The 22,698-nt window shown below is 54.6% G+C and overlaps 2 protein-coding genes across 2 annotated transcripts in view; both read left to right on the top strand.

The window, feature by feature from the left end:
* Positions 1-284: 284 nt before the first annotated feature.
* Positions 285-9,272, top strand: STIP1 (stress induced phosphoprotein 1). Its single transcript, XM_042781516.1, has 14 exons — positions 285-296; positions 908-1,117; positions 1,690-1,831; positions 1,980-2,121; positions 2,761-2,929; positions 4,337-4,463; positions 4,558-4,660; positions 4,915-5,035; positions 5,648-5,744; positions 5,867-5,991; positions 8,151-8,187; positions 8,400-8,503; positions 8,671-8,843; positions 9,200-9,272. The coding sequence occupies exons 1-14, from the start codon at positions 285-287 to the stop codon at positions 9,270-9,272; spliced, it is 1,635 nt and encodes a 544-aa protein (XP_042637450.1).
* A 2,472-nt stretch (positions 9,273-11,744) lies between these two features.
* FERMT3 (FERM domain containing kindlin 3) overlaps positions 11,745-22,698 on the top strand; it is a 16,847-nt gene continuing 5,893 nt past the window's right edge. Inside the window, exons 1-5 of the mRNA XM_007944835.2 lie at positions 11,745-11,904; positions 16,064-16,297; positions 16,440-16,559; positions 16,640-16,808; positions 16,993-17,095. Of these exons, the coding sequence (XP_007943026.1) occupies positions 11,745-11,904; positions 16,064-16,297; positions 16,440-16,559; positions 16,640-16,808; positions 16,993-17,095 (786 nt within the window). The remainder of the gene's footprint in view (positions 11,905-16,063; positions 16,298-16,439; positions 16,560-16,639; positions 16,809-16,992; positions 17,096-22,698) is intronic.

Below are 22,698 nucleotides of genomic sequence, written 5' to 3'. Positions count from 1 at the left end.
GCTGCCCTTCTCCGTTGCCTCAGATCTCGCTGGTTGGTGGAGGTTCTCAGTGCTTCAGGGCTCCCAGACCCTTTCTCTTAACCGAATCTTTTCTGGAATCTGTGTACTGGGTCATGTGACATCGTCTGACCTCGCTGAACATTTGCATTTTGGGGAGAGCCTGGAGGTGTGCCTCCTCCCTCGGGTAGGCTGCTCTGGGCACCTGACCTTGAGGGGAAGGGCAGAGGTCCCCTTCGGTTTTTTGGTTAAACCTGCTGGTGTGTTCCTGCCTCTCCCACTCTTAAATGGTGGCGAAGGTAGGGGACTAAGCCCCCCGCCTTCGGTAATACGTGGATTTCTAGGCATGGCAAGAGAGGAGTGATTTTTAGGGGCCTACCTTTCTTCACCCCTTAAGGAACAGCGTTAAATGACCACGTGGTGGCGTGTCACCATGTGGGCACTGGGGGAAGATTGTCTGGTGGGAGGCCCTGAGGAGGGGCAGCCTTGGCCTTGCTGAAACCTCGGGGACGGGGCGGAAATAGAGCCACCTCCATTGTGTTCGGTTTCCCTTTAGGACTCTGGAAATCTCGTATGGGAACGGACTTTTACACTTAAGGGGCTCCTGGGCACAGCCTGGCACGGCCTCATCTGCTCCGCGGGAGGGGCTGGGAAGAGGGGCGTGAGTTCCCTAGTCCCGGCAGGAGAGCTGGTGGGGTGCCGGTGCCGGCCTGGCCCTGCTGCTCTGTGGTTTCCTCCTGCTGACTCCTGCCCGAGCCCTCTGATCTGTGGAGTGACCCGTTGGGTGATACCTGCAGGAAAGAACGAATTTCATCTGCCAGCTTGAACCAAAGCAGCAGGTTATGGCGAGAAACTCTTGGCACCTGGTGGGTCCTTCTCCGAGCGTTGGAACTTGTTCTCGTGGTTTCAGGTAAACGAGCTGAAGGAGAAGGGCAACAAGGCCCTGAGCGCCGGGAACATAGATGACGCGCTGCAGTGCTACTCGGAGGCCATCCGGCTGGACCCGCACAACCACGTGCTCTACAGCAACCGCTCGGCGGCCTACGCCAAGAGAGGAGACTACCAGAAGGCCTACGAGGACGGCTGCAAGACCGTGGACTTGAAGCCTGACTGGGGCAAGGTACGCTGCCGGGGCTCTGGGGCCGGTGCCCAGAAAACCTCGTGGTGCTGGGAGGCCTCCCGGGTTGCCTGTCCACCCTCCTCCCCGCCTGAGTGCGTTCCTCCCCGTGTCAGCGTATCTGGTCAGACCTGAGAAACCGTCCATCGTAAGATGCGTGCTGCTTTCTGTACAAATAGGAAGGAATCAGAGCCGCTGATCCCAAGGCGAGGGATCTTTGGCATTTCGTTGGAGTCTTACAGACTCTGCCTTGGCGTTGTGTTCTGTTCCCCTCTGTTTTCTCTTGGAGTTCATCTTCCGCATTTACCTCTGAACCTCCAAAAACCCAAACCTGTTGTCAGTGAGTCAGTTCAACTTGAAATGACTCCATAGGACACAGTCAAGCCGCCTCACGGTTTCCAAGGCTGTAAGTCTGTGGAAGTAGACGGCCACCCCTCTCCCACAGAGCAGCTGGTGGGTTCAAACGGCCCCTCGTGGTTAGCAGTCGACCACTGAACCACGGCATCGCTAGGGCTCCCTGGGTTTACCTCCGGGTGACCCTCCTTCTGTTTTGTGTTTCTCTTTACCGTTTTAAGGGCTATTCGCGAAAAGCAGCTGCTCTCGAGTTCTTGAACCGTTTTGAGGAGGCCAAGCGAACCTATGAGGAAGGTTTAAAACATGAGGCGAGTAACGCCCAGCTCAAAGAGGGTTTACAGAACATGGAGGCCCGGTTGGCAGGTAGGCCCCTGTATGCGTGTTTTTCCTACTACTTCATTGACTTCATTTGTTTTAAGGCAGAGTATCCCCTGGGCGGTCAGTCTGGCATGCTCGGGGCACATAACTGGAGGGACTGCAAATCACGATTCTTTTCCTTTGTTTGGAACAGAGAGGAAATTCATGAACCCTTTCAACATGCCCAATCTGTACCAGAAGTTGGAGGGTGATCCCAGGACAAGGGCACTACTCAGTGACCCTTCCTACCGGGAGTTGATCGAGCAGCTCCGGAACAAGCCATCTGATCTGGGCACGTAAGTCCAGGCAGTGTGTTGGATCTCGGGGAATGGGCGTGAGTGTGCGCTGTCTGCCTGGGGCCTGGTGGCAGAGCGCTCCTGGTTCAGACTGCTGGGGTCCGGGTATCACCTTTTCTTGACAGAGTGAGGGTGGCAGGGTATTTGTAGACAAGGTCCGGGGCATGTGGATCAGTGATCGGGACCGTTCCTGTAATGGACGTGTGCCTTCTTCCTTGGCCCCTGTGATTCGTACCTGGCACCACGTGTCCTTCCCATGCACACAGGCCCCACTCTCTGTGGCTGTGCTGAACTGGAAATGGGGTTGAGCCCTCAGGTGCAGTGTGTCTCCGGAGCTTGTACTGGTGTCTGTCCCTGAACCACTGTGCTTTCTGAGCTCAGATAGGACGGGATTCCTGTAGTAATAATCCGCTGTGTATCTGCTGGCTTCCAGACAGAAACCGGTGTTCTTTTCCTTCGTTTGAAAAGGATTTTTGAAGGATTGTGTGTTTCCCAGCTGTCACTGGGCAGTAGTCATCCTTCTGATGGGGAAACACCCTGTGGGTAGGAGCGAGCCTAACTTTGCTTTAGATTCAAGTCGAGGTTATGGGAGGTGGTGGGGAGGGCTGCTCGCCATCTTTTCCCTCATCGATATTCCAGGAAGCTGCAAGATCCGCGGATCATGGCCACACTCAGTGTCCTCCTCGGGGTCGACCTGGGCAGTATGGATGAAGAGGAGGAGGTCGTGGCACCCCCACCACCACCACCTCCCAAAAAGGAGACCAAACCGGAGCCGATGGAAGAAGATCTTCCAGAGAATAAGAAGCAGGTCTCGTTGTCTTTCCCTCTCGCTGTCGCAGGTTTATGAACAACTTGGCCAGTAGAGATAACCTGTCGTCACACAGGGTCCATGATTTCTTTTCGTGCTAGCCACCATGGGAAATGCTCTTGAGTTAAGTTGTTTGCTGTTAGGAAACTCTGCTTATGGCAGCAAGGGGCATGTCTCACCTATGGTTGTACCACCGACGTGTTGAATCAGGGACTTGAACCCGGTCTAACTGCAGTTGACCCTGCCTGGGAACTGGACAGCAGGTGGTGAGCACGGTGTGTTGCTGGGCCTTGGTTTGTGGACCTCTCAGTACCCTGAGTAGGTGGCAAACGGAGGAGTTCAAAGGAAGCTCTGAGACACACTACACCTGAGGCTTCAACCCTGTTTCCACTTCACAGGACGGGGGGGTGGTGGTGTCGGGAGCCACTGACAGTCACTTGAGGGGCTTATTGCTCTTTCTGCAGCTTTGTTTGAAAAACAAGTCACCCTGGGGCAAGTATCCAGTGCCTGGGAATCACCTCCCTCTGTTCCCCTTGATGGAAGCGGTTAATGTTGGAAGCCGTTAACGTGTTAAAAGGCCCGCTTCACTTGAGATTGGGTGCTGGTGTTTGTGGAGACTTCAGGGTGGGGTGTGTTGCCTCAGCCACCGTGGGCTGCTGGCGTACTTAGTGGTCCTGCCTTGACCCAGAACAGCAGCTCCTCAGTGTTGGGGCTCCTGCTTTCTGATCAGATGTGATTCTAGTTGAAAGTTGTCCACTTAGCAACAGCGTCTTGCAGAGTGGGAGGTATGTGCGTGAACGGTTTTATTTCCTTCTTTGTAAATTGAACAGCAGATTGTTGCCAAATTTAGTGCCTTTAACTGGGTGAGCCTTGGTTGGTCGGGGTGTCTCCAAGCTGGAAAAAGGCCCCACAGTGCGGGGATGGTGAGCGATGACAAAGACTGCCACGGTTATGGGCCCTTTTCTTCGTCTGTCCTCCGTGTCTGCGTTGTTCCCTGACTGAGCCCCTGACACAGCCCCACTACAGAGCCCAGACTTGCTCCAGGCGCTCAGAATAAAATGGAGTGTAACCACACTGTCCTTGACAATGGCTTCAAGTTGAAGGGTCTTCTCTCTCTAACAAACTTCAGGAGAGTAGGTGGCGAAGGGAGGAGTTCAGAGGAAGCAAACATGAAACCTGAAAGGGATCCTCCGAATCCCTGTATCTCTGACTGCCGGCGTTGCACTGTTGCGACTTGTGTTCAGATTCAGAGACGCAGGCCTCTGGAGGGCGGGGGAGACTGGCTCCTGAGCCGCGCTGGGTGCACACGTTGTCTCGGTACCTGTGACGGGTCCGAAACTCTCAGCCGCTCTGCTCTGCTCTCTGAGTTTGATTTGCTCAGTGCTCGCTTTTTCCGATCTCATCCAGGCGCTGAAGGAAAAAGAGTTGGGGAATGATGCCTACAAGAAGAAAGACTTTGACACAGCCTTGAAGCATTACGACAGAGCCAAGGCTCTTGACCCCACCAACATGACCTACATTACCAATCAAGCAGGTGAGGCTCAGAGCCCGGGGGCAGGAGACTGGTAGGCATTTTTGAGGGCTGAAGCAAGGATTGACTGTTTCCCTCTTCACCATCCTGCCGGCAGCCGTGTACTTTGAAAAGGGGGACTACAACAAGTGCCGGGAGCTTTGTGAGAAGGCCATCGAGGTGGGGCGGGAGAACCGGGAAGACTACCGACAGATTGCCAAGTACGCGCAGCCTCTGGAGTTCCTGGGGTGGAGTGGAGAGCCCAGCGTCCACGACTTAGATTGCCCCCTCATGGGGAGAGGGCTTTCTTTCTGGCTCTGCAACCCCCGTTTTTAAGAATGGGCTGGAAGAGAGGTTGCGGGAGTCAAGATGGCAATGTGGAGGGGCTTGGTGCAGGTGGCTTTTTTTTTTAAGGAGTGACCTGGTCTCTGGTCCCGCCCTCATTGCAAATGCTTTGTTCTCTTGCCTTTCTCAGAGCTTACGCTCGAATCGGCAACTCCTACTTCAAAGAAGAGGCGTACAAAGACGCCATCCATTTCTATAACAAGTCCCTGGCCGAGCACCGGACCCCAGATGTGCTCAAGAGGTGCCAGCAGGTGGGTGGTGAGAGACTGCGGGGGTCCTCGGTTCATCGATCATTACTAACTGTTTTCATTTGTTACTCAGTGTACATCCTACTGTTCCATAAGGCACCTGAAGATTATCTCGGGTAGCGGCTCTGTGTCCTCCACGTGCTGCCTGTAGGGATAACAAGCTGTGGAACTCATCTGGCTTTCTTGACTTTTTTTTTTTTAACTGACTCAGCAGTGGATTTGGGGGGTTTGTATTTATTCGCCCAGATCTGAACCTTCGATGTGCAGATGGTGGCGGAATCGGTTTCCCTTGTTTTGTGACGTGGTCCTATGGCCATGCTGTGTGCACACACTTCCTCAGTGCCTGTGATTGGCACGTTGTGTTGATTGTCATAGACTACGGAGGGGTTTGTTCGCACAGAAAAGGGGGCCAGCCAGCCAGCTGTGCTGTTGATGCATGGATCCTTTCCATACAGGCATGTCTGTTTCACCTGATAATGAGGAATGTAAGATTATTAAAACAAAAAATAACCAGCAAGGGTCTTTGAAAATTAAAATCCTGTTCAGGCTCTGCAGCAGTTTTTTTAGCGGGTTCTGGACATGTAGGTGACTGTCCCAGTCGCTGTGTTTTTTCAGGCTGAGAAGATTCTGAAGGAGCAAGAGCGGCTGGCCTACATAAACCCCGACTTGGCCTTGGAGGAGAAGAACAAAGGCAACGAGTGTTTCCAGAAAGGTACCCAGCGCCCAGGCTGTCCACGTGGCGGGTGGGAAGGTGCCGCCGACCTTGCAGTGGCTGAGTGGGAGGTGGCAGCCTTTTGTTTTTTAAAAGAATGGTCTGTCTGGTTTCCTGTCCAGGGGACTACCCGCAGGCCATGAAGCATTATACAGAAGCCATCAAGCGGAACCCCCGAGATGCCAAGCTGTACAGCAATCGGGCTGCTTGTTACACCAAACTCCTGGAGTTTCAGCTGGCCCTCAAGGTGAGGAGCTGCAGGAGCCGGGCCCGGCAGAGAGGCCGCTGTGCTGCCCCAGTGTTTTATCGGCATCAGCTCGATGTGCTGGGGGGCGAGGGGTAGTTCTGTTTTATTGTGATTACAGTGACAGTTGACGTAGCCGTTTAGGGTCCACATTGAGCTAGCTTCCCTGCCTGCTTACTTCCTGGTAATTTATTTTAAAGTCTTCGTTGACCGTTTGGTCTCATACATGAGATGTTTTAAAGGCACACAGTATTTGTTGGTGATGTTGACTGTTTTCTGAGCCAGTCTGTTAATTTAGCTACAAGGTGACCTTGGGTTGGCTTTGGTTCGAGGTTTGAAAAGTTTTGAGTAGTTTCGGGGAGTCCTCCAGTCTCACCTAATGCAGTGAGTCGGGCGTTTCTGGCTGGTCGAGGGGACAGATTTGAGGCTCTGTTGCTCGTGTTTCTATCTGGTGTTCTTGTTGGGGTTGTGAATGTACAGTGGGACGTGTGGATTGTAAGGTACAGGGCCTCTCTCTGTCTGGTCCTGGCCCGTCGCCTTATTGGTGGTTAGGGAACGTGGGGGAGTGGGGCCTTCCCACCTTCTCTGAGGCCGCGGGTCCTTTGCCCTGCCACGGTCCTTCCCCACTCTGACATTCAGCTCGGCTGGGAAGTCGTCTGTGCCCGGTCATGTCAAGTGTGGTCCAGTGTGATGGTGTTGCACACTGTGGCATAGCTCCCCATCATGTGCACTGTTTTGTGCCTCTTGAGAGACTCTGTGACTACTCTAGCAGACAAACGTGGGCCACCTTGTGGGAAGGTGACGGTGTAACCTATCGAGAGCCACCAGCACCTGGACCCTTGTTGGTCTTAGTTTGACTGCCACTGTCTGTCTTCTGGGGTTTTAGTCTGGCTGGAGATGTTCCTGTGGGTGGTAGGACCAGACAAGTACTGTGTCAAAAGCACAGTGGTTGTGAAGCAAAACAGCAAAGTCCGCACCTCCTCCTGTGAGCGCGCAAGGAACCAAGCCGGTCGTGCAAAATCAACAGTTAATACATCGATCTTTCTCATGGAACCGTTTGTGAAAGGAAATTTGCCCGAATTATAACACTTCACCTCTGAGTTCTTGAGCAGGCTTCTCGGAGGTGTCTCCGGTCCGGTCACAGCACTGCCGGCCCTGCTGACGACGTCTGCTGTGTAGCTGAGTCAGGTTTTCCCGCATGTGCCCTGTCGAGGTCTGCACATTTCATCGATCTTTTTCTAGTTTTTGATGTTAACTGTAGGCGTGTTGAGAGGAGAAATTAACTCCCAGGTGAGGGCATCATGTTCGGGAAGGTAGAAGATAGGGAAGAGAGGAAGACTCCGCAGCAGATGGACTGACTCGGGCTGCGGCGTGGCCTCAAACGTGGCAGCCGTCCTGAGGCTTGGGACCAGGCAGCGTTTGGCTGTGTTGTACATGGGGTCCCCAAGAGTCAGAGCCAACTCAGTGACATCTAACAATGACTCGTTTCTGAGCCTGGAGCAGTGTTGTAGTTCCCTAGTGCTGTCTTGAGGGAAAACACTGTAATTTGGTGGATTTAAAGAACAGGAATTACCTTCTCACGGTTACGGAGACTAAAAGGCCCTAAAAAGGATCCTATGTCAGGCTTAGCCATGCCACGTCCTCCGTGAGCCTCCCCTGTGTCCTGGTGTCTGCTATCATCCTTGGGGGCTCCTTGCACGTAAGACAGACCTTCACGTGCATCTCTCTTCCCTGTGGGTCTGCGTTGTTTGTTTGTTTGTTTTTTGTTTTCTGTGGTTTTTTTTGTGAGATACCACTCAGCAGTGACGAGCCTCAGGCTCTATCCTGCTCCGGTGTGACCATGGTAACAACGGAAGAACCCTTCTAAGTGAGGCTGGATTCAGAGGGATGGGGTTAGGACGCATTTTGGAAGGACACGTGTATTTCCCCACCTTCACAGTTTTTCCTAACTTTGTTCCGTGATCAGGATCCATTTGTCCTTTTCATGTCCGTGCCTACGTCTGCTGTGTGCTTTGCGTGCTGTCCCGTAGCCCGGGTGGTGATGCGAACAGACGCTGGACATGAGCGGCCGCTCTGCAGAGTCTGGCTGGTGGCTGGTGGCCTGCCTGCCATAGGTTAGCTCGTTACGGGACTGGGCCTCATTCTTTTCCTCCTCCTCTTAGGACTGTGAGGAGTGTATCCAGCTGGAGCCAACTTTCAGTAAGTGCTTTTCTTGCTGCCTCTCCCGTCTCTTGACTCTGACCTCAAGGTGAGGGCACGGAAAGGCACGTGGTGTCTGCTGGTCTCCTGGGGCCTGCAGCAGTCGGGGGACCTAGCTTACAGCAGGGGTGGGGAGCATGGATGGAAGCGGTGGGAGAGGCCACCCTTAGACCTGCGTTTTGGGAACTGCCTCACCTTCTGTCTGTCTGCAGTCAAGGGTTACACGCGGAAGGCGGCTGCCCTAGAAGCCATGAAGGACTACACGAAAGCCATGGATGTCTACCAGAAGGCACTCGACCTGGACTCCAGCTGCAAGGTGGCCGCCCCGTCGCTCCTTGGTTCCTTGGTGTCTTCACTGAGTCCTCCTCTCGCCTCTGTCGTTCATAAGCTCATCTCTCTTTTCCCTCCTTGGTGCCCTGTCACCTGCTGAAGCAGTGACCCAGGCAGTGCTGATGTCTCCCCTTGGTCTTTGCTGGTGTGTAGGAGGCGGTGGACGGTTACCAGCGCTGCATGATGGCCCAGTACAACCGGCACGACAGCCCTGAGGACGTGAAGCGACGGGCCATGGCCGACCCCGAGGTGCAGCAGATCATGAGTGACCCGGCCATGCGGCTCATCCTGGAGCAGATGCAGAAGGACCCCCAGGCGCTCAGCGAGTACGGGCGGGGGGGCGAGGGGTACTGCACGGCATGCGCATGGCGCGGCGGGGGGGGGGGGGCTTGCTGTCTACTCTCACTTGGGAGGTTGGCAGCTGGTGGGGACCTGGCAGGTGTGGTGGGCATGGCAGCCTAGGCTGTCGGTTGAACAGACCCATTCTGCTCAAGGAAGGTCTTGTGTTGAAGCAGTGTCCGTGGACTCCGCAGGGGGAACTGGCACACTTCTGCCAGCAAGGTCTCCACCAGGTGGCGTCCACGCCCCTGTGGCGTCTTGTAGGGTTTTGATGGGGTTGCTTTAAGAGCAGGCAAGACTTTGAAAGTTGGGTTTCACTCCGAGCCCGTCTCCTCTCCACCAGACACTTGAAGAACCCAGTGATAGCACAGAAGATCCAGAAGCTCATGGACGTGGGTCTGATAGCGATTCGGTGATGACGCGCCCGGCCCCTTCCCTCCGCCCCACGCGGAAAGAAGAGCTGGGGCCGTGCTGGGCAGGAGGGGGCAGGGGAAGGAACACGAGTCTATTTATGCTCACCTCCTGGAAGACCAGAGCCTCGCACTCCGTTGTTCACACAGCCGCCGCCTCGGCCCTCCCAGCACACGCATGGCCTCCTCACCGCTGCCCTCGGTCCTGTGGCTCCGCCCCTCCTCTCAGTCACTGTCTCGGCTGCTCTCCCTAGTTGGTTATTCTTATTTGGGACAGCGGGCACATGGGGAGGGGAGGGTATTCTTCCCAACCTCGAGTCCCAGCTGTCTTCACGTTGTTAACACCACGTCCTCTTCAATAAAACAAGCCAGTTGGGCGTGGTGACATGTTGAAGTGGCTTTCAAGTTCTTGATTTGCGAGGGGATGCCCCGCACAGCTTGTGTCCTGGGTTGGAAGGGTGTGTGACTGAGCAGAAGCAGGTCTTTCAGACGGCCACTGGAAACTTGGCAGGGTTCATGGCCTTGCCAAGGTCGTCAGTAGGTGGTACTGTCACTCATTTTAATAGAAGAGACACGGAACTCTGGGAGGTGCAGAGAAACAGTCCCAGGCCGGGACTTGGGAACCTTGATGTCAGAGTCAGAAACCAGCCAGGTTATACTCCATCCAACCCGAGAGCAAGGCTTCCTGTTGTGAGGGATGGTTATACCTCTCACGTGGAGGGATCACCATGCTGTTTGCAGATGTGTGGGTGCGTGTGCGCGCACGAGAGAGTGAGAACAGTGCTACACTTGGTGCTCGTCTCAGCACCCCCTGGGGAGACTGCTGGGACAGCAGTATAGCTTCCGCCTTCACTCCCAGGGCGCTGCCTTGGGGGCTGGGGAGGCCACGAACCGGGCCTGGCAGCTGCTGCACTTCCTGCTGCCCGAGTTTGCACAAGGCGGCTCTTCTGGGAATCCCCTGCCTCCCCCAAGCGGGCGGCCCAGTCAGAGCATCGCCTGGGGCTTCCGCCCTAGGCCGTGCCACCAGTGCTGGCCTTTCCCCACAGTGAGTCAGTGGCGAGGGGTGGCCTCTGAGGACCTACACCTTAGTGCAGGTGATGCCTTCTTGTGGGGACAGGGACACAGGACACTTGCTCAGGGACATGAACCTCACGGGTACTTGGGGAGAGCACAGTTCCCGGGGGAGGGCAGCGTGGTGGGGTCGTACTGGAACAGCTATGTGACGGGCAACAGGCTGGGGAGGCCCGTCAAGTGACCAGGGGCCGGTTTCCAGTCAGCCGTACGCCTGGACAGCTCGAAGCTTGGAAGCTGCTAAGTGTGGAAGAGGCCCTTGTCGGGCGTTCTAGGGACCAGGTGCTAGGAACTGGTACCGTCGGTGGCAGCTCCGAGGGTCTCCTTTCATAGTGGTGAGAGCAAGCCCGGCCTTGAGCTGCTGCACCTGCAGCGTGTGGCCCCAACTCCTAATGCCATGGCTCTTCAGACTAGCAACCCAGGGGACTCCTGGCCCATGAGTTCTCCCCAGCCTCAAAGACAGCTTGGCAACGGGACACGCTTCCTACAGAGGGGACCTCGTACCAAACAATGGAGGCTTCTCCAGCTTTCTTCCAGATGAGGAGTGCTGGGGTCCACACACCTCATCCATTTTTTCCCCCTACCTACTTAACTCCGCTTCTCTGCCCGTCTGGTTTCCTGTGCTCCCTGGAGCCAACGGTGTACCACGTGCACCACGGGTTTCCTGCACCCAAGCCTGCCCACCCTGGGCGGGGCCAACGCTCCCTCTGTGATCAGGAAAAGTCAAAGGGCTGCCTGTGAGGAAGGTCCAAAGAGAAAGCAGAGGGCGACAGGAGCACTCGAGGGCCTGCAGGTGTCTAGACTGAGGCCGAGTGGCTGGCACCTCCATCTGCCACCTGCAGCCCCGTGCCTGTGCAAGCCAGGTAAGTAGGGACCCTCTCCTCCTTGCCCTCCTGCCACCCCCCTGCCCAGCACGCCTCTGCACGCGGCAGCCTGAACTTTCCTCTGCCCTGGAGAGGCTGCTGCTGGCAGGTGATAGTCTCAAGTGGGTTATGGGCCACCCCACGTTCACACCACTGAGGTGGGGAGGCTGCCAGCGTGGGTCTGGAGGCAAGCACTGGCCTGGTGAGCACAGGGTTGTGTCCACTGTGAGGCCGGGCTGGGCTGGGTAATCCTGGACAAGCCTCTTCCCACTGGGCCTTGATCTTCCCACCTGTGAAATGGGAGTGGCTCGGACATGGTCTCTGAGGGTCCTTTGAACTCCACCACCGTGGGCAGTGGGCCTGAGCTTTGTTGAACAACTCGGTGCCCCTTGTCTTGCTCCCTGCTGCCACGGATATGCCGGCCTGTGGGGGCTCCCCTACCTGCCTGGCAGACCGTGGGGCTTGTGCTCGGACACGCCAGCCCCCCAGCCCCCTGGCCAACCCTGGCTGCCGCCCACCGTCCCTTGCAGAAGCAGCCGCAGCCATGGCAGGTATGAAGACAGCCTCCGGGGACTATATCGACTCGTCCTGGGAGCTGCGGGTGTTTGTGGGCGAGGAGGAGCCCGAGGCCGAGTCGGTCACCCTCCGGGTCACAGGGGAGTCGCACATTGGCGGGGTGCTTCTGAAGATCGTGGAGGAGATCAGTGAGTGTCCCACCGCCCCATCTGCTGAGCTTGGCACCATGGCTGCAGCCAGCCTCCCTGGGCTCTTCCGGGCCGGCCCTGCTGCGCCGCTCATGATAACAGTGTTGGTGACTCAGGCCCCAGCTTAATCTTTGGGTCCCAAAAAAGACGTTTCCCCAACTTCCCCTCTCTCTTGCTGTCTTCCCTCCCTTCCTCCACTTGCCGGAGTGGGGGAGTGGGGAGATGGCGTGGGCTGCTGGGCTTAGTCCCCAAGGAGCAGACCTGCTCCACTCACTCAATTCCAGGGGGAGAAGATGACCTGGGCTCAAGTGGAGGCCACATTCCTGGGTCTGTGGGTGCCCCCCCAGGGGCCCTGCTCCCACACTCCATCCCTGGGCGGGCCCAAGGGCCAGCCTGGGTGGAAGGGCCCTGCCCCCACAGGAAGTTACAGCAGAATAGCTTATGGTATCAGTCATGGAGACGCAGGCTGGTGACACAGGGGCTTCTCCTGGGCCTTGCCTGCTGGGGGTGGGAGCTTCCTGAGAGAGCAACTGGCACTCAACTGCCCGTATCGAGGGCAGGCCGGCCCCCGCGACAGATGGGCCCAGCCCAGAGCCTGGAGCCTGAGCTGGGAGTGGGGGTAGGGAAGGCGGCTCAGACCCAGGCAACCTGCACGTGTCTGTGTGGGGAGGGAGGCCGGTCTGCGGACAGGGTGGCCCTGGCCCAGCCACAAGGCTGAGGTGCCCGGGGAGCTTTCTGAAGGCAGGGCCCAAGAGGCTGCGAAAGCAGAAGTGAGGACAAAGAGTCCCTGGGGAGACGGGGCGGGGGACCGAGTCGCTGAGGCAGGGATGACCAAGCCAGGACACGGGGGGTGCAGACGCAGCGCCCGCCAGAAGAGTTGGTTGGCCCCAGGGCCTGGCACTGGGTGAAGGATGAGGTTTAAACGTGGAGTCCATGGGCGAGTTAGCCAGTAAGCACGGTACGCCGCCTCTTGCACTGAGTGAGGTATGCACGGGCTTCATGGTGCTCCCGTGCTAATCCATAGTGAGCGTTGTCACCTGGGTACACGAGTTCACCACGTCTTTGATGTGGGGAGACAGGTGCAGATTGGTGGGAAGGCACAAGGGGACTGGTGCAGACCCGGCTTATTGGGTAATCCAGCCCTGAGTCAGACAGACCGACCGACCGGCTCCTCTTCCCACTGCCTGGGACCCCTCAGGCGATGGTGACATTGTCCTCACCCCGTCCTACCTCCCAGCTGTTCCTAAGTGCACCGCGCCAGGCTCTGGCCTTCTGGAGCGTGGTAGGCAGGTGGGACTGGCCCTTAAGCTGCCCTGCACAGTGTTGGGTGCTGACAAGGCAGAAACTATCATGAGGTCCGGAGCCAGACGGATGAGGCGCCACACCCAGCCCAGGATGGGTGCTGTCCGAGGAGAAGCGATCCTTAATATGAGGCCTGAGTGGTGGACACAGCAGGGAGGAGCAGGGCACTGATGTTGGGGGGCTGGGGAGCTCTGAGTTAGGGCCTCTGGGCAAGTGACAGACGACCCTAGAGCGTGGACAGGAAACGAGGCTCAGGTGGTAGCCTGACCAGCTCCCGGAGGGCATTGAACGCCACCATACGGCTCCTGCTTTTAACCTTGGAGGTAAAGAACAGCCCCAAGGTTCCAGCAGGAGACCATCATGCTGAGCCGCCCATCTGGACAGATCCCTCTGGCAGCCAGGAGGGAGCAGGCTGGAGCAGGGAGGCCGGGAAGTAGGCTGGTGCCATTGCCTTGGCCAGAGTGGACGGGCTTCCTGAGGTTAGATGGTGAGGATGGAGGAAGGGTGGCTGTTGGAGGTGGGATTGACAATGACATGTAACAGCTAGAAGCAAAAGGGGTGGTGCTCGGGCCCCTGGTGGGGAGGTCATTATCACCCAGGCTTGAGACACAGAGAGCCTGTTGTTGTTGTTATGTGCCGTGGAGTCAGACTCGACTCATAGCGACCCCTCCTTGCGTTTCCAAGGCAGTATCACTACAGAAGTAGATTGCCCCATCTTCCTTCTGAGGAGTGGCTGGTGGGTTTAAACCACCAGCCTTCCGGTTAGCAGTCAAGTGCCATAGGCACTGTGCCACCAGAGCTCCTACAGAGAGCCTGTTGTTGTTGTTGTTGTTATTTGCCATCAGAGAGCCTAGTGAGTAGCAAAAGTGATGTGTTGGTCCAGTTCCAGGTGGGTGAGTTTGGGCTGAGTGACTTGAGGGCTGGGACTGGGGTCATTGCCTTTACGTCCCCAGCGCCCACACAGGGCCTGGAAAGCAAAGATTTCTGGAATAAAGGAAGGGAGTGGACACGTACATAGCTGATGGCTTGGGGGTTCCTGGTCTGGTGCTCAGCCAAGGGGCTGGAGGTGCCTGATTTGTGAAGCCATAGATCAGCTGAGACCCCCTCCCAGAAAGAGGCCATGGCTGTGGAAGGGAACGAGGGTCCAGGGGAAAGAACAAGTAGGGGGCAGGTCATGAGAGGAGGCAAGAGAGGCCAAAGAAGAGCAAAGGGTCAGAGAAGAAGGGGAAGTGGGTGTCCCCAAGCCCAGGACAGGCGAGGTCGGAGGCCGGGCCAGAAGGCTCGGTGAAGGCAGACGCAGAGAAGGCTCCCTCAGATTGTGCTACCCCGGTGACAGCCAGGGGGGGAGTAGGTGGGGTGCAGAAACCAGACTGGAGAGGACGAGGCATGAGTTTGAGGTGGGAGGGGAACAGACAGAGAACTAGACGATTCACAAGGAGCACTGGGAAACCGGAACAAGATGGGGGTCTGCAAACAGGAAAGGGCACTGCACCAGGAGTAGCTGTTGATACGTGGGCTCTCCTCCCGCCAGTGCATGCACCTGGATGAGAATGGAGAGGTGACTGCAAGCCATCTATTTCTGGTGTCCCCAGTTCCCAGCCAGATGACAAATGACAGGCTGATCTCTTAATGGGTGTGTGCACGTGTGACGACACTATGCACTTAGCGTGTGGCAGGCACAGGTCCACCTCCCTGGTAAATAGCAACTCACTGAGCCTTCCCCACCACCTGCGGGGTCAGAAAAATGACTACCCACACCTGAGCAACAAGAGACCAAGGCACAGAGAGCTTAAGTGTGTTGCCCAAGGTCACAGAGCTAGTAGCTACTAGTCCCAGAGTGCCCGCCCTGTGCCCAGCACAAGCCCAGGTCCTATGGTTGCAGTCGGAGCATGGCAGGCAGTCTCCACCCCTTGGAGCCCTGGGAGTGCAGGAGAGAGGCCACTATGCCAGGGACTACGGGAGGACGTGAGGTGGGCTGCACTGTATGAAGAGGAAGCTAAGATCAGGGGACCCAGATTCTAGGCTGAGGGCTCCCACGGGAAGGGATGTGGCAACTGAGCCCAGAAGGAGGATTGGGGGTTAGCTAGCAAAGAGCCCCTCTACTGCGAATGACCTTGGTCATTGGGCCTAAGCCAACCCAACATGACCCTGCCCTTGGCGTGACTGAGAACTTGGGGATTGTTTTGGTTCCCCAGTGACACTCTGACAGGAATATACCACAAATGGGATGCTTGAACAGACAGTTTATTCTCTTAAAATTGGGGAGGCTTTACGTCCATGTTCAAAGTGCCAGGCTCCAGGGGCTGGGTGAAAGCCCCTCGACCTTGGGCTTCAGCTCTGCCTCTTGCTCCCTGCCCACCGGAGCTGGAGGCTTTCTTTACTCAGGCGGCTGCTGGCTGCTGAGGCTCACAAACACAAGGTCGACAAGTAAAAGGGCACAGTCCCAATGTCACCAAAGCACATGGCAGGCCATTGATTCAAGATCATTCAGAGTCCAAGGATCAGCAGACACCATGGCAGGCTGCTGAACAATGACTTGGCTACATGCAGGGTTCAAGTGGCCAGAAGTTGCAGACCATTCGCAAGACTTCTCCTTATACACAGGAAGCTGACCACATCCCTAAGGCAGCTACTCAGCTGCTCCAGAAGATTCCACCATAGAGTTAGTTATCAGTCTCACCATGGGGAATAACTACATTCAGCTGCCCAGCCACTCAACCAGGCCCAGCTAAGGTGACACATAACCTTACTACTACGGGGGTGGTCACCACAGCTCTCTGAGGCCCAGTCTGCCCTCAGTGTCTGGGCAGAGGTGGGGAAAGCTGGTGCCCACATATCCTTTCCGTGACCCCCACAGAGCGCAAGCAGGACTGGTCCGACCATGCCATTTGGTGGGAGCAGAAAAGACAGTGGCTACTGCAGACCCACTGGACGCTGGACAAGTACGGGATCCTGGCTGACGCCCGCCTCTTCTTTGGGCCCCAGCACCGGCCGGTCATCCTACGGCTGCCCAACCGCCGCGCCCTGCGTCTGCGAGCTAGCTTCTCCCAACCCCTCTTCCAGGCCGTGGCTGCCATCTGCCGCCTCCTCAGTGAGTTCCACGGGTCCCACCCTCTCTGAGGCAGCTCTTAGCACCTCGTTCTTGCTTTTCCGGTCCCCAGGAGGTCCCGGGGGAAGAGCCGGGGTCCCCAGGGCAGGACCCTGGCTCCCTCTGAGGCCCCAGCCCCCCTCAGGTATCCGGCACCCTGAGGAGCTGTCCTTGCTCCGGACTCCTGAGAAGAAGGAGAAGAAAAAGAGAGAGAAGGAGCCGGAGGAAGAGGTGTATGACCTGTCCAAGGTCATCCTGGCTGGGGGTGAGCACAGGCAGGGCTGGGCGCCAGGGGCGGGGGCCGGGGGCCGGGGGCAGCCCCGGCTGACTCGAGCTGCCCTCCAGGTGTGGCACCCGTGCTGTTCCACGGGATGCCAGCCCACTTCTCGGACAGTGCACAGACCAAGGCCTGCTACCACATGCTCAGCCGGCCCCAGCCACCTCCGGACCCCCTCCTGCTGCAGCGCCTGCCTCGGCCCGGCTCCCTGATGGACAAGACCAAGCTGCACAGCAGGTACTGTGGCCACTGGGTCAGAACCCCTGGGGTCATGTCTCCCAGTGTCTGTTCCCTGACCCGAGACTCACTCACACTCGTGTCCGGGCTCATCGGGCCTCTCCTGTGTGTGCGCCTGTCACTGGCTCCCCTGCCGTCCCCGGTCATCGCTGTGGGGCCCTGACCCCCTCTCTGCTGTGCGCAGGTGGCTGGACTCATCACGGTGTCTCATGCAGCAGGGCATCAAGGCCGGGGACATGCTTTGGCTGCGTTTCAAGTACTACAGCTTCTTCGACCTGGATCCTAAGGTGGGCAGGGACCAGGTCAGAAAGAAACGTGGGTCTGGGGTCAAGGAAACAGAAGGCCTGGGGTTGGAACCGTAGTGACTTTAGGGGTCTGTCCATCTGTCCATTTGTCGCCAGGCCTGTTTATTAACTCCGCAAATGCTGTGCTGGGCCCTGTATGGATGCCAAGGCTATGGTAGCTGCTATCGCGTCTGTCCCAGCTGCTGGGGACCCCGTGTGTCTGAGCAGAACTGCGATCTGCAGGGTTTTCAAGGCAGAAGCAGAACTCCAGGGCTTTCTTTTGAGGGAGCTCTGGTGGATTCGAGCCACCAACCTTCTGACTAGTAGTCAAGTGAAGAACCGTTTTCAGCACCCAGGGACTGGGTGCCAAAGCAGAGAGAGACAGGTCTATGCCCCCATGGGGTGCTATGGGGAGGTAAATGATTCCACATTAGTGTAGGTAGTGTTGGGGCTACACTCGCAAGTGAGAGAGACCCAGGGAAGGCTTCCTGGGGGGGTAGCAGCACTTGGACCTGCATCCTAGGGGGCGGGCAGGGGGAGGAGCTTTGTAGCAGGGACCAGTGTTCACCTCCTCCCTGTCCCCCATACCCACCACCTCCACGGGCAGCCAACACTTTCCATGCACACCTTGCAAAGCCTCCCGGGTCCCCACAGGCCACCTACCTGTCCCCTAGTTCTCTGCTCCCCTTTGCTGCAAAACTTCTAAACACAGTTGTCTCCCAAATGCCTGCTGTCTGTGTCTTCTCTCCCACGGATCCTGCCTCCTGTTTCTAAGCCTTTTTGTGACGACACATGACCCCCCCAACACTGGCCCAATGCCCCCTCTACCCTCAGCCACATCCACTGTGGGGCCTCTGTACCAGGGGGTTTCTCTGTTGGGGTCTTGAGAGCATGGATGTCCCTGTCTTGTGTGAGCTCTGGTTACTGTCCCCCTTAGCCCACCCCACCCCCCAGCTGCTTTCCAGACTTTGTCCCCAGCCTGGGTGGTCCTCTCACACACCAGCAGCACCCAGCTAAACACTCAGAAAATCCCTGCTGGTGTCCAGACCTTGCTCTCCAAGAAGCCTCTCCCGTATTCTGCTGTGCGATTCTAAGTACCTTGGATTCTCCAAATTCCCAACTCCATCTCCTCAACTCGGGACTTGCTGGGCTCTGTTCAGGTTTCCCATCCCCAATCTGTGACCTGGAAATACTGTCCAGCAGCAGGCAAAGGCAGCTTCCAAAACCACTCAACCCCCTGCCATTGAGTCGATGGGTCTCACAGCACCCCTAGAGGACAGAGTGGAACTGCCCACAGGGTCTCCAAGGCTGTCAATCTTCATGGAGCAAAGCCCAAACCACACCCACTGCCGTGGAGTCCATTCTGACCCACAGCGCCCCTAGAGGACAGAGTGGAACTGCCCCCCAGGGTTTCCAAGGCTGTCAATCTTCACAGAAGCAAAACCCAAACCACACCCACTGCTCTGGGGTTGATTCTGACCCACAGCGCCCCTAGAGGACAGAGTGGAACTGCCCCCCAGGGTTTCCAAGGCTGTCATCTTTATAGAAGCCGACTGCCTCATCTTTCTTCTGCAGAACAGCGGATGGATTCGAACCGCTGACCTTTTGGTTAGCAGTCGAATGACCACTGCACCAGAGCTCCTGAGGGCTCGTCTTGTTGGCTTCCCTTCACCCAAAGACCACTGTCCGGGCAGCCTGTTGTCCAATGTCTACAGGCCATTTAGTCTTTTTGGTTCTTGTTTTGTTTTGATTGTGGCAAATCCATAGGTAACAAAACACCTGCCATCCCAGCAGTGTTCCCGTGGCCAGTTCACTGACATCACCGCCGTGAACTCCTCCTGAATTTTCCCATCACCCTTAACAGAAGCTCAGTGTCGCCTAAGCATTGTGTCTTCCTTTTCCCCATCTCATTTTTTTAATTCATTTTTTTTTCTCAAAGTAATATGTGATGGTTTAAAGAGTTAACTAGTCCTGCTGTGTTGTGCTGTCAAGTATGGCTTTGACTCATACTGCCCCGTGGGACAGAGTGGAACTGCCCTATAAAGTTTTCTTGGCTGTGGTCTTTAGGGAAGCAAAACTCCAAGTCTTTCTTCTGCGGAGCTGCTGCATGGGTTTGAAGCTTTCAGGTAGCATCTGGGCATGTAACCATGTGTCGTCAGGACTCCTCTCTTTCTTTATTTAAATTTTTATTGTATTTAAAATACAATAAAGCTCTGGTGGCGTGGTGCCTAAGGCATTTGACTGCTAACCAGAAGGCTGGTGGTTCAAACCCACCAGCCACACCTTGGAAGGAAGGTCAGGCAATCTACTTCCGTAGACATAATGCCTCGGAAACCCAAGGAGGGGTCGCTATGAGTCGGATGCGATTCGACGGCAGTGAGTTTGGTTTTGGCTTGGTATTGTGATTTGGGTGAAAGTTTACTGAGGAAATTCATTTTCCATACAGTAGTTCATACACATTTTGTTTCATAGCACGGACTGCAATTCCCCACAATGTAACAGCTCTCTTCCCACTTCCTCCCCATAGTTACCTCTTTCCCTGTCCTTCCCCACACCATGCACTTCTGCCCCCGGAGCTGTCTCCCTGTGCAAACGGTGCCCTTCTGTTCTCCCGTGATTGATCACTCTAAGGAGTGTCTCTACCTGATGTAAATGTTCACCCCATATGCCTGTCTGTTGTTGGGCTGGAAGCCACAGGAGTGAGTTCAGTTCCAGACCTGAAGGGCAGCTAGGGGCCATAGTCTCCGGGGTCTCCCCAGGCTCTATCAGACCAGCAAACCTGGTCTTAGGACTCCTTTAAGTAGTCCTAGCAGGTTAGTTAAGGTGCTCTGGTAGCATAGTGCCTAAGGCACTTGACTGCTAACCAGGAGGCTGGCACTTCAAACTCACCAGCCACTCCTCGGAAGGAAGGTTGGACAATCTACTTCCATAGTGATATTGCCTCGAAAACCCAAGGAGGGGTCGCTATGAGTCGGGTCCAACTCCACAGCACATAACAACAGCAGGTTAGTAATGATAATCGCCTCACAGCGTTTCCTGTGCCACCTCTGCTCAGCCCAGGGTTCTGATCCCAGGTACTGGAGGTTGTATCTCTTCAGTGTTTACTTCTCTTGACATGTTTCTATTTCCATTTCTTGATTTTTCCATCCACAGATAGTCTATTGAGTTTGTATGAAAGATGAGATTGAGCTTACATGCCCACCCACAACAACACATACATTTCCTCCTATCTGTCCCACAGAGTTGGATTATGTTGTTAGTTGCCACTGACGAATTGATTCCAACTGATGGTGACCCATGTGTTAAGGAATAGAACTGGTCCATGTGACTATATTCTTTTTTTTTTAAATTGTGATGTGGGTGAAAGTTTACAGAGTAAATTCACTCTCCATACAGCAGTTCATACACACATTGTCTCATGACATTGACTACAATTTCCCCCAATGCAACAGCTCCCATCCCACTTCCTCCCAACAGTTACCTCCCGTGACTATATTCTTAACAGAAGCACGTAACCACGACTTCTCTTCTGCAAGCTCCTCCGGGTGGACTCGAACGACCAACCTTTCGGATAGCGGTTGAATGCCAACCCTTTATGCCACCTGGGGACCTTAAGATTTTGGTTAAAACAACATGATTAGGACTGTAAACAGTGGCGCATGTAAACAGTGTTCTTATTTTACTCACAGAGTATATTTATGATAACTTTTCCTTTCTTGGTCAAATCTCTTCTTGTTGCTAGGTGCCGTTGAGTTGGCTCTGAGTCATAGTGACCCCATGTACAACAGAATGAAACACTACCTGGTCCTGTGCCGGCCTCACGATCCTTGCTCTACCCAAGCCCATCATGGCAGCCACTGTGTCAATCCATCTCGTTGAGGGTCTTCCCCTTTTTCAATGACCCTCCACTTTTATCAAACATATCTCTCTCCAGGGAATGGTCCCTTCTGACAACATGACCAAAGTAGGTGAGATGAAGTCTGACCATTCTCGCTTCCAAGGAGCATTCTGGCTGCACTTCTTCCAGGACAGATTTGTTAGTTCTTCTAGCAGTCCATGGGACTTCCAGTATTCTTTGCCAACACCACAATTCAAAAGCATCAACTCTTCTTCGGTCTTTCTTATTCTTTGTCCAGCTTTCACATGCATAAGAAGCAATTGAAAGTACTATGGCTTGGGTGGTATAATGCCTAAGGCATTTGACTGCTAACCAGAAAGCTGGTGGTTCAAATCCACAAGCCACTCCTTGGGAGGAAGATTGGGCAATCCACTTCCGTATAGTCGGCCTTGGAAACTATGGTCGCTATGAGTCAGAACTGACTCAATGGCAGTGAGTTTGGTTTTTCTTTTTTTTTTTTGTTATGGCTTGGGTCAGGTCCCCAAAGTGACATCTTTGCTCTTCAGCACTTTAAAGAGGACTTTTGCAGCACATTTGCCCATTGCAATACAAAGTCTGATTTCCTGACTGCTGTTTCCAGGGGTGTTGATTGACAGAGGATAGCTATGATAACATTTCCTTTCTTCGTCAGATCTCTTGGGGGTTCATAAATGCCGTATTTTTATTTATTTATTTGTCTACTAATGGTCTGTCTTTCTTCAGAAGAGAGGTCTCAAGAGGCTATCTGGATGATATCTGTGTGGCTCTGGCTTGTCATTGCAGGTCTTTAGCATGGTCAGTGGGGATGTCCCTTCACCCAGTCTCTCCAACATTGCAACCCAATCATAAGACTCCTCTCATGATGATCGGTGATATTAGAATATCTATCAGTGTTATTTCCTTCTTGGGAACATGGGATGGTAACACTCTAGACCCACTGCTTGACTGTTGGACTTCTCTTCATCCTCTGTCACCAGAAGTCCTGAATTGGGTTTCTTATTTCCTGCATTTCTTGTGTTCCTGTTTCTTGATAGACTCCCTCATTTTGATAAAGGACATATTTCAATAGCTTCTTCTGAAAGGGTGCATGAAACATAAATGTTTTGAAATCCTGCATGTCTGAAAAGGTCATTATTCTAACCTCACTTGAATGATAGTTTGGCTAGGTATCGAATTCTAAGTTGGAAACATTTTCTACAGCTGTGTAGCATTTTATTATGTCAATATACCATAATTAATTTAGCCATTCTAATATCGACAGGCATTGTGGAACATCCACATTGCAGCTATTATGAGTAGAGATGCTGTGGGCATTCTAGTGCGCGTCTTTTGGTGAAGATATATACATGTTTTTGTAGGTTACATACCCAGAAGTGGAATTGCTAGGTTATTCAGTAGGTGTTGGTTCAGCTTTGGTAGATAACTTTCCAAAGTGCTTGTACCAGTTTATACTCCTATCAGTTGTGTATGAGAGCTTCATTTGTTCTACAACTTCACCAACACTTGGCATTTCCTATATTTTTCATGATAGCCATTCTGGTGAGTGTGTAAAGGAATCTCATGATGTTTTGTTTTTTTCCCTTGAACAGTTTTATCAAGATATAATTTATATACCATAAAAAAAAAAAAAACACCCATTGCATGCATTTGATTGGGTTTCTGAGGCAGTAGCTCTACAGAAGTAGATTACCCAGTCTTTCTTCCAAGGAGTGGCTGGTGGGTTTGAACC

The sequence above is a fragment of the Orycteropus afer genome, unplaced genomic scaffold, assembly GCF_000298275.1.
Source record: "Orycteropus afer afer isolate SDZICR_OR568_19922 unplaced genomic scaffold, OryAfe1.0 scaffold00130, whole genome shotgun sequence".
Taxonomy (NCBI): Eukaryota; Metazoa; Chordata; class Mammalia; order Tubulidentata; family Orycteropodidae; genus Orycteropus; species Orycteropus afer.
The sequence above is the reverse complement of the archived record's forward strand: the minus strand, read 5'-3'. Positions and strand labels throughout refer to the sequence as shown.

Excerpts from the sequence above, each read along its gene's own strand:
- STIP1 (XM_042781516.1), top strand. Across the intron at positions 5,036-5,647 it reads TGCTCAAGAGGTGCCAGCAG|GCTGAGAAGATTCTGAAGGA; the intron begins GTGGGTGGTGAG and ends GTGTTTTTTCAG. Across the intron at positions 8,844-9,199 it reads GACCCCCAGGCGCTCAGCGA|ACACTTGAAGAACCCAGTGA; the intron begins GTACGGGCGGGG and ends CCTCTCCACCAG.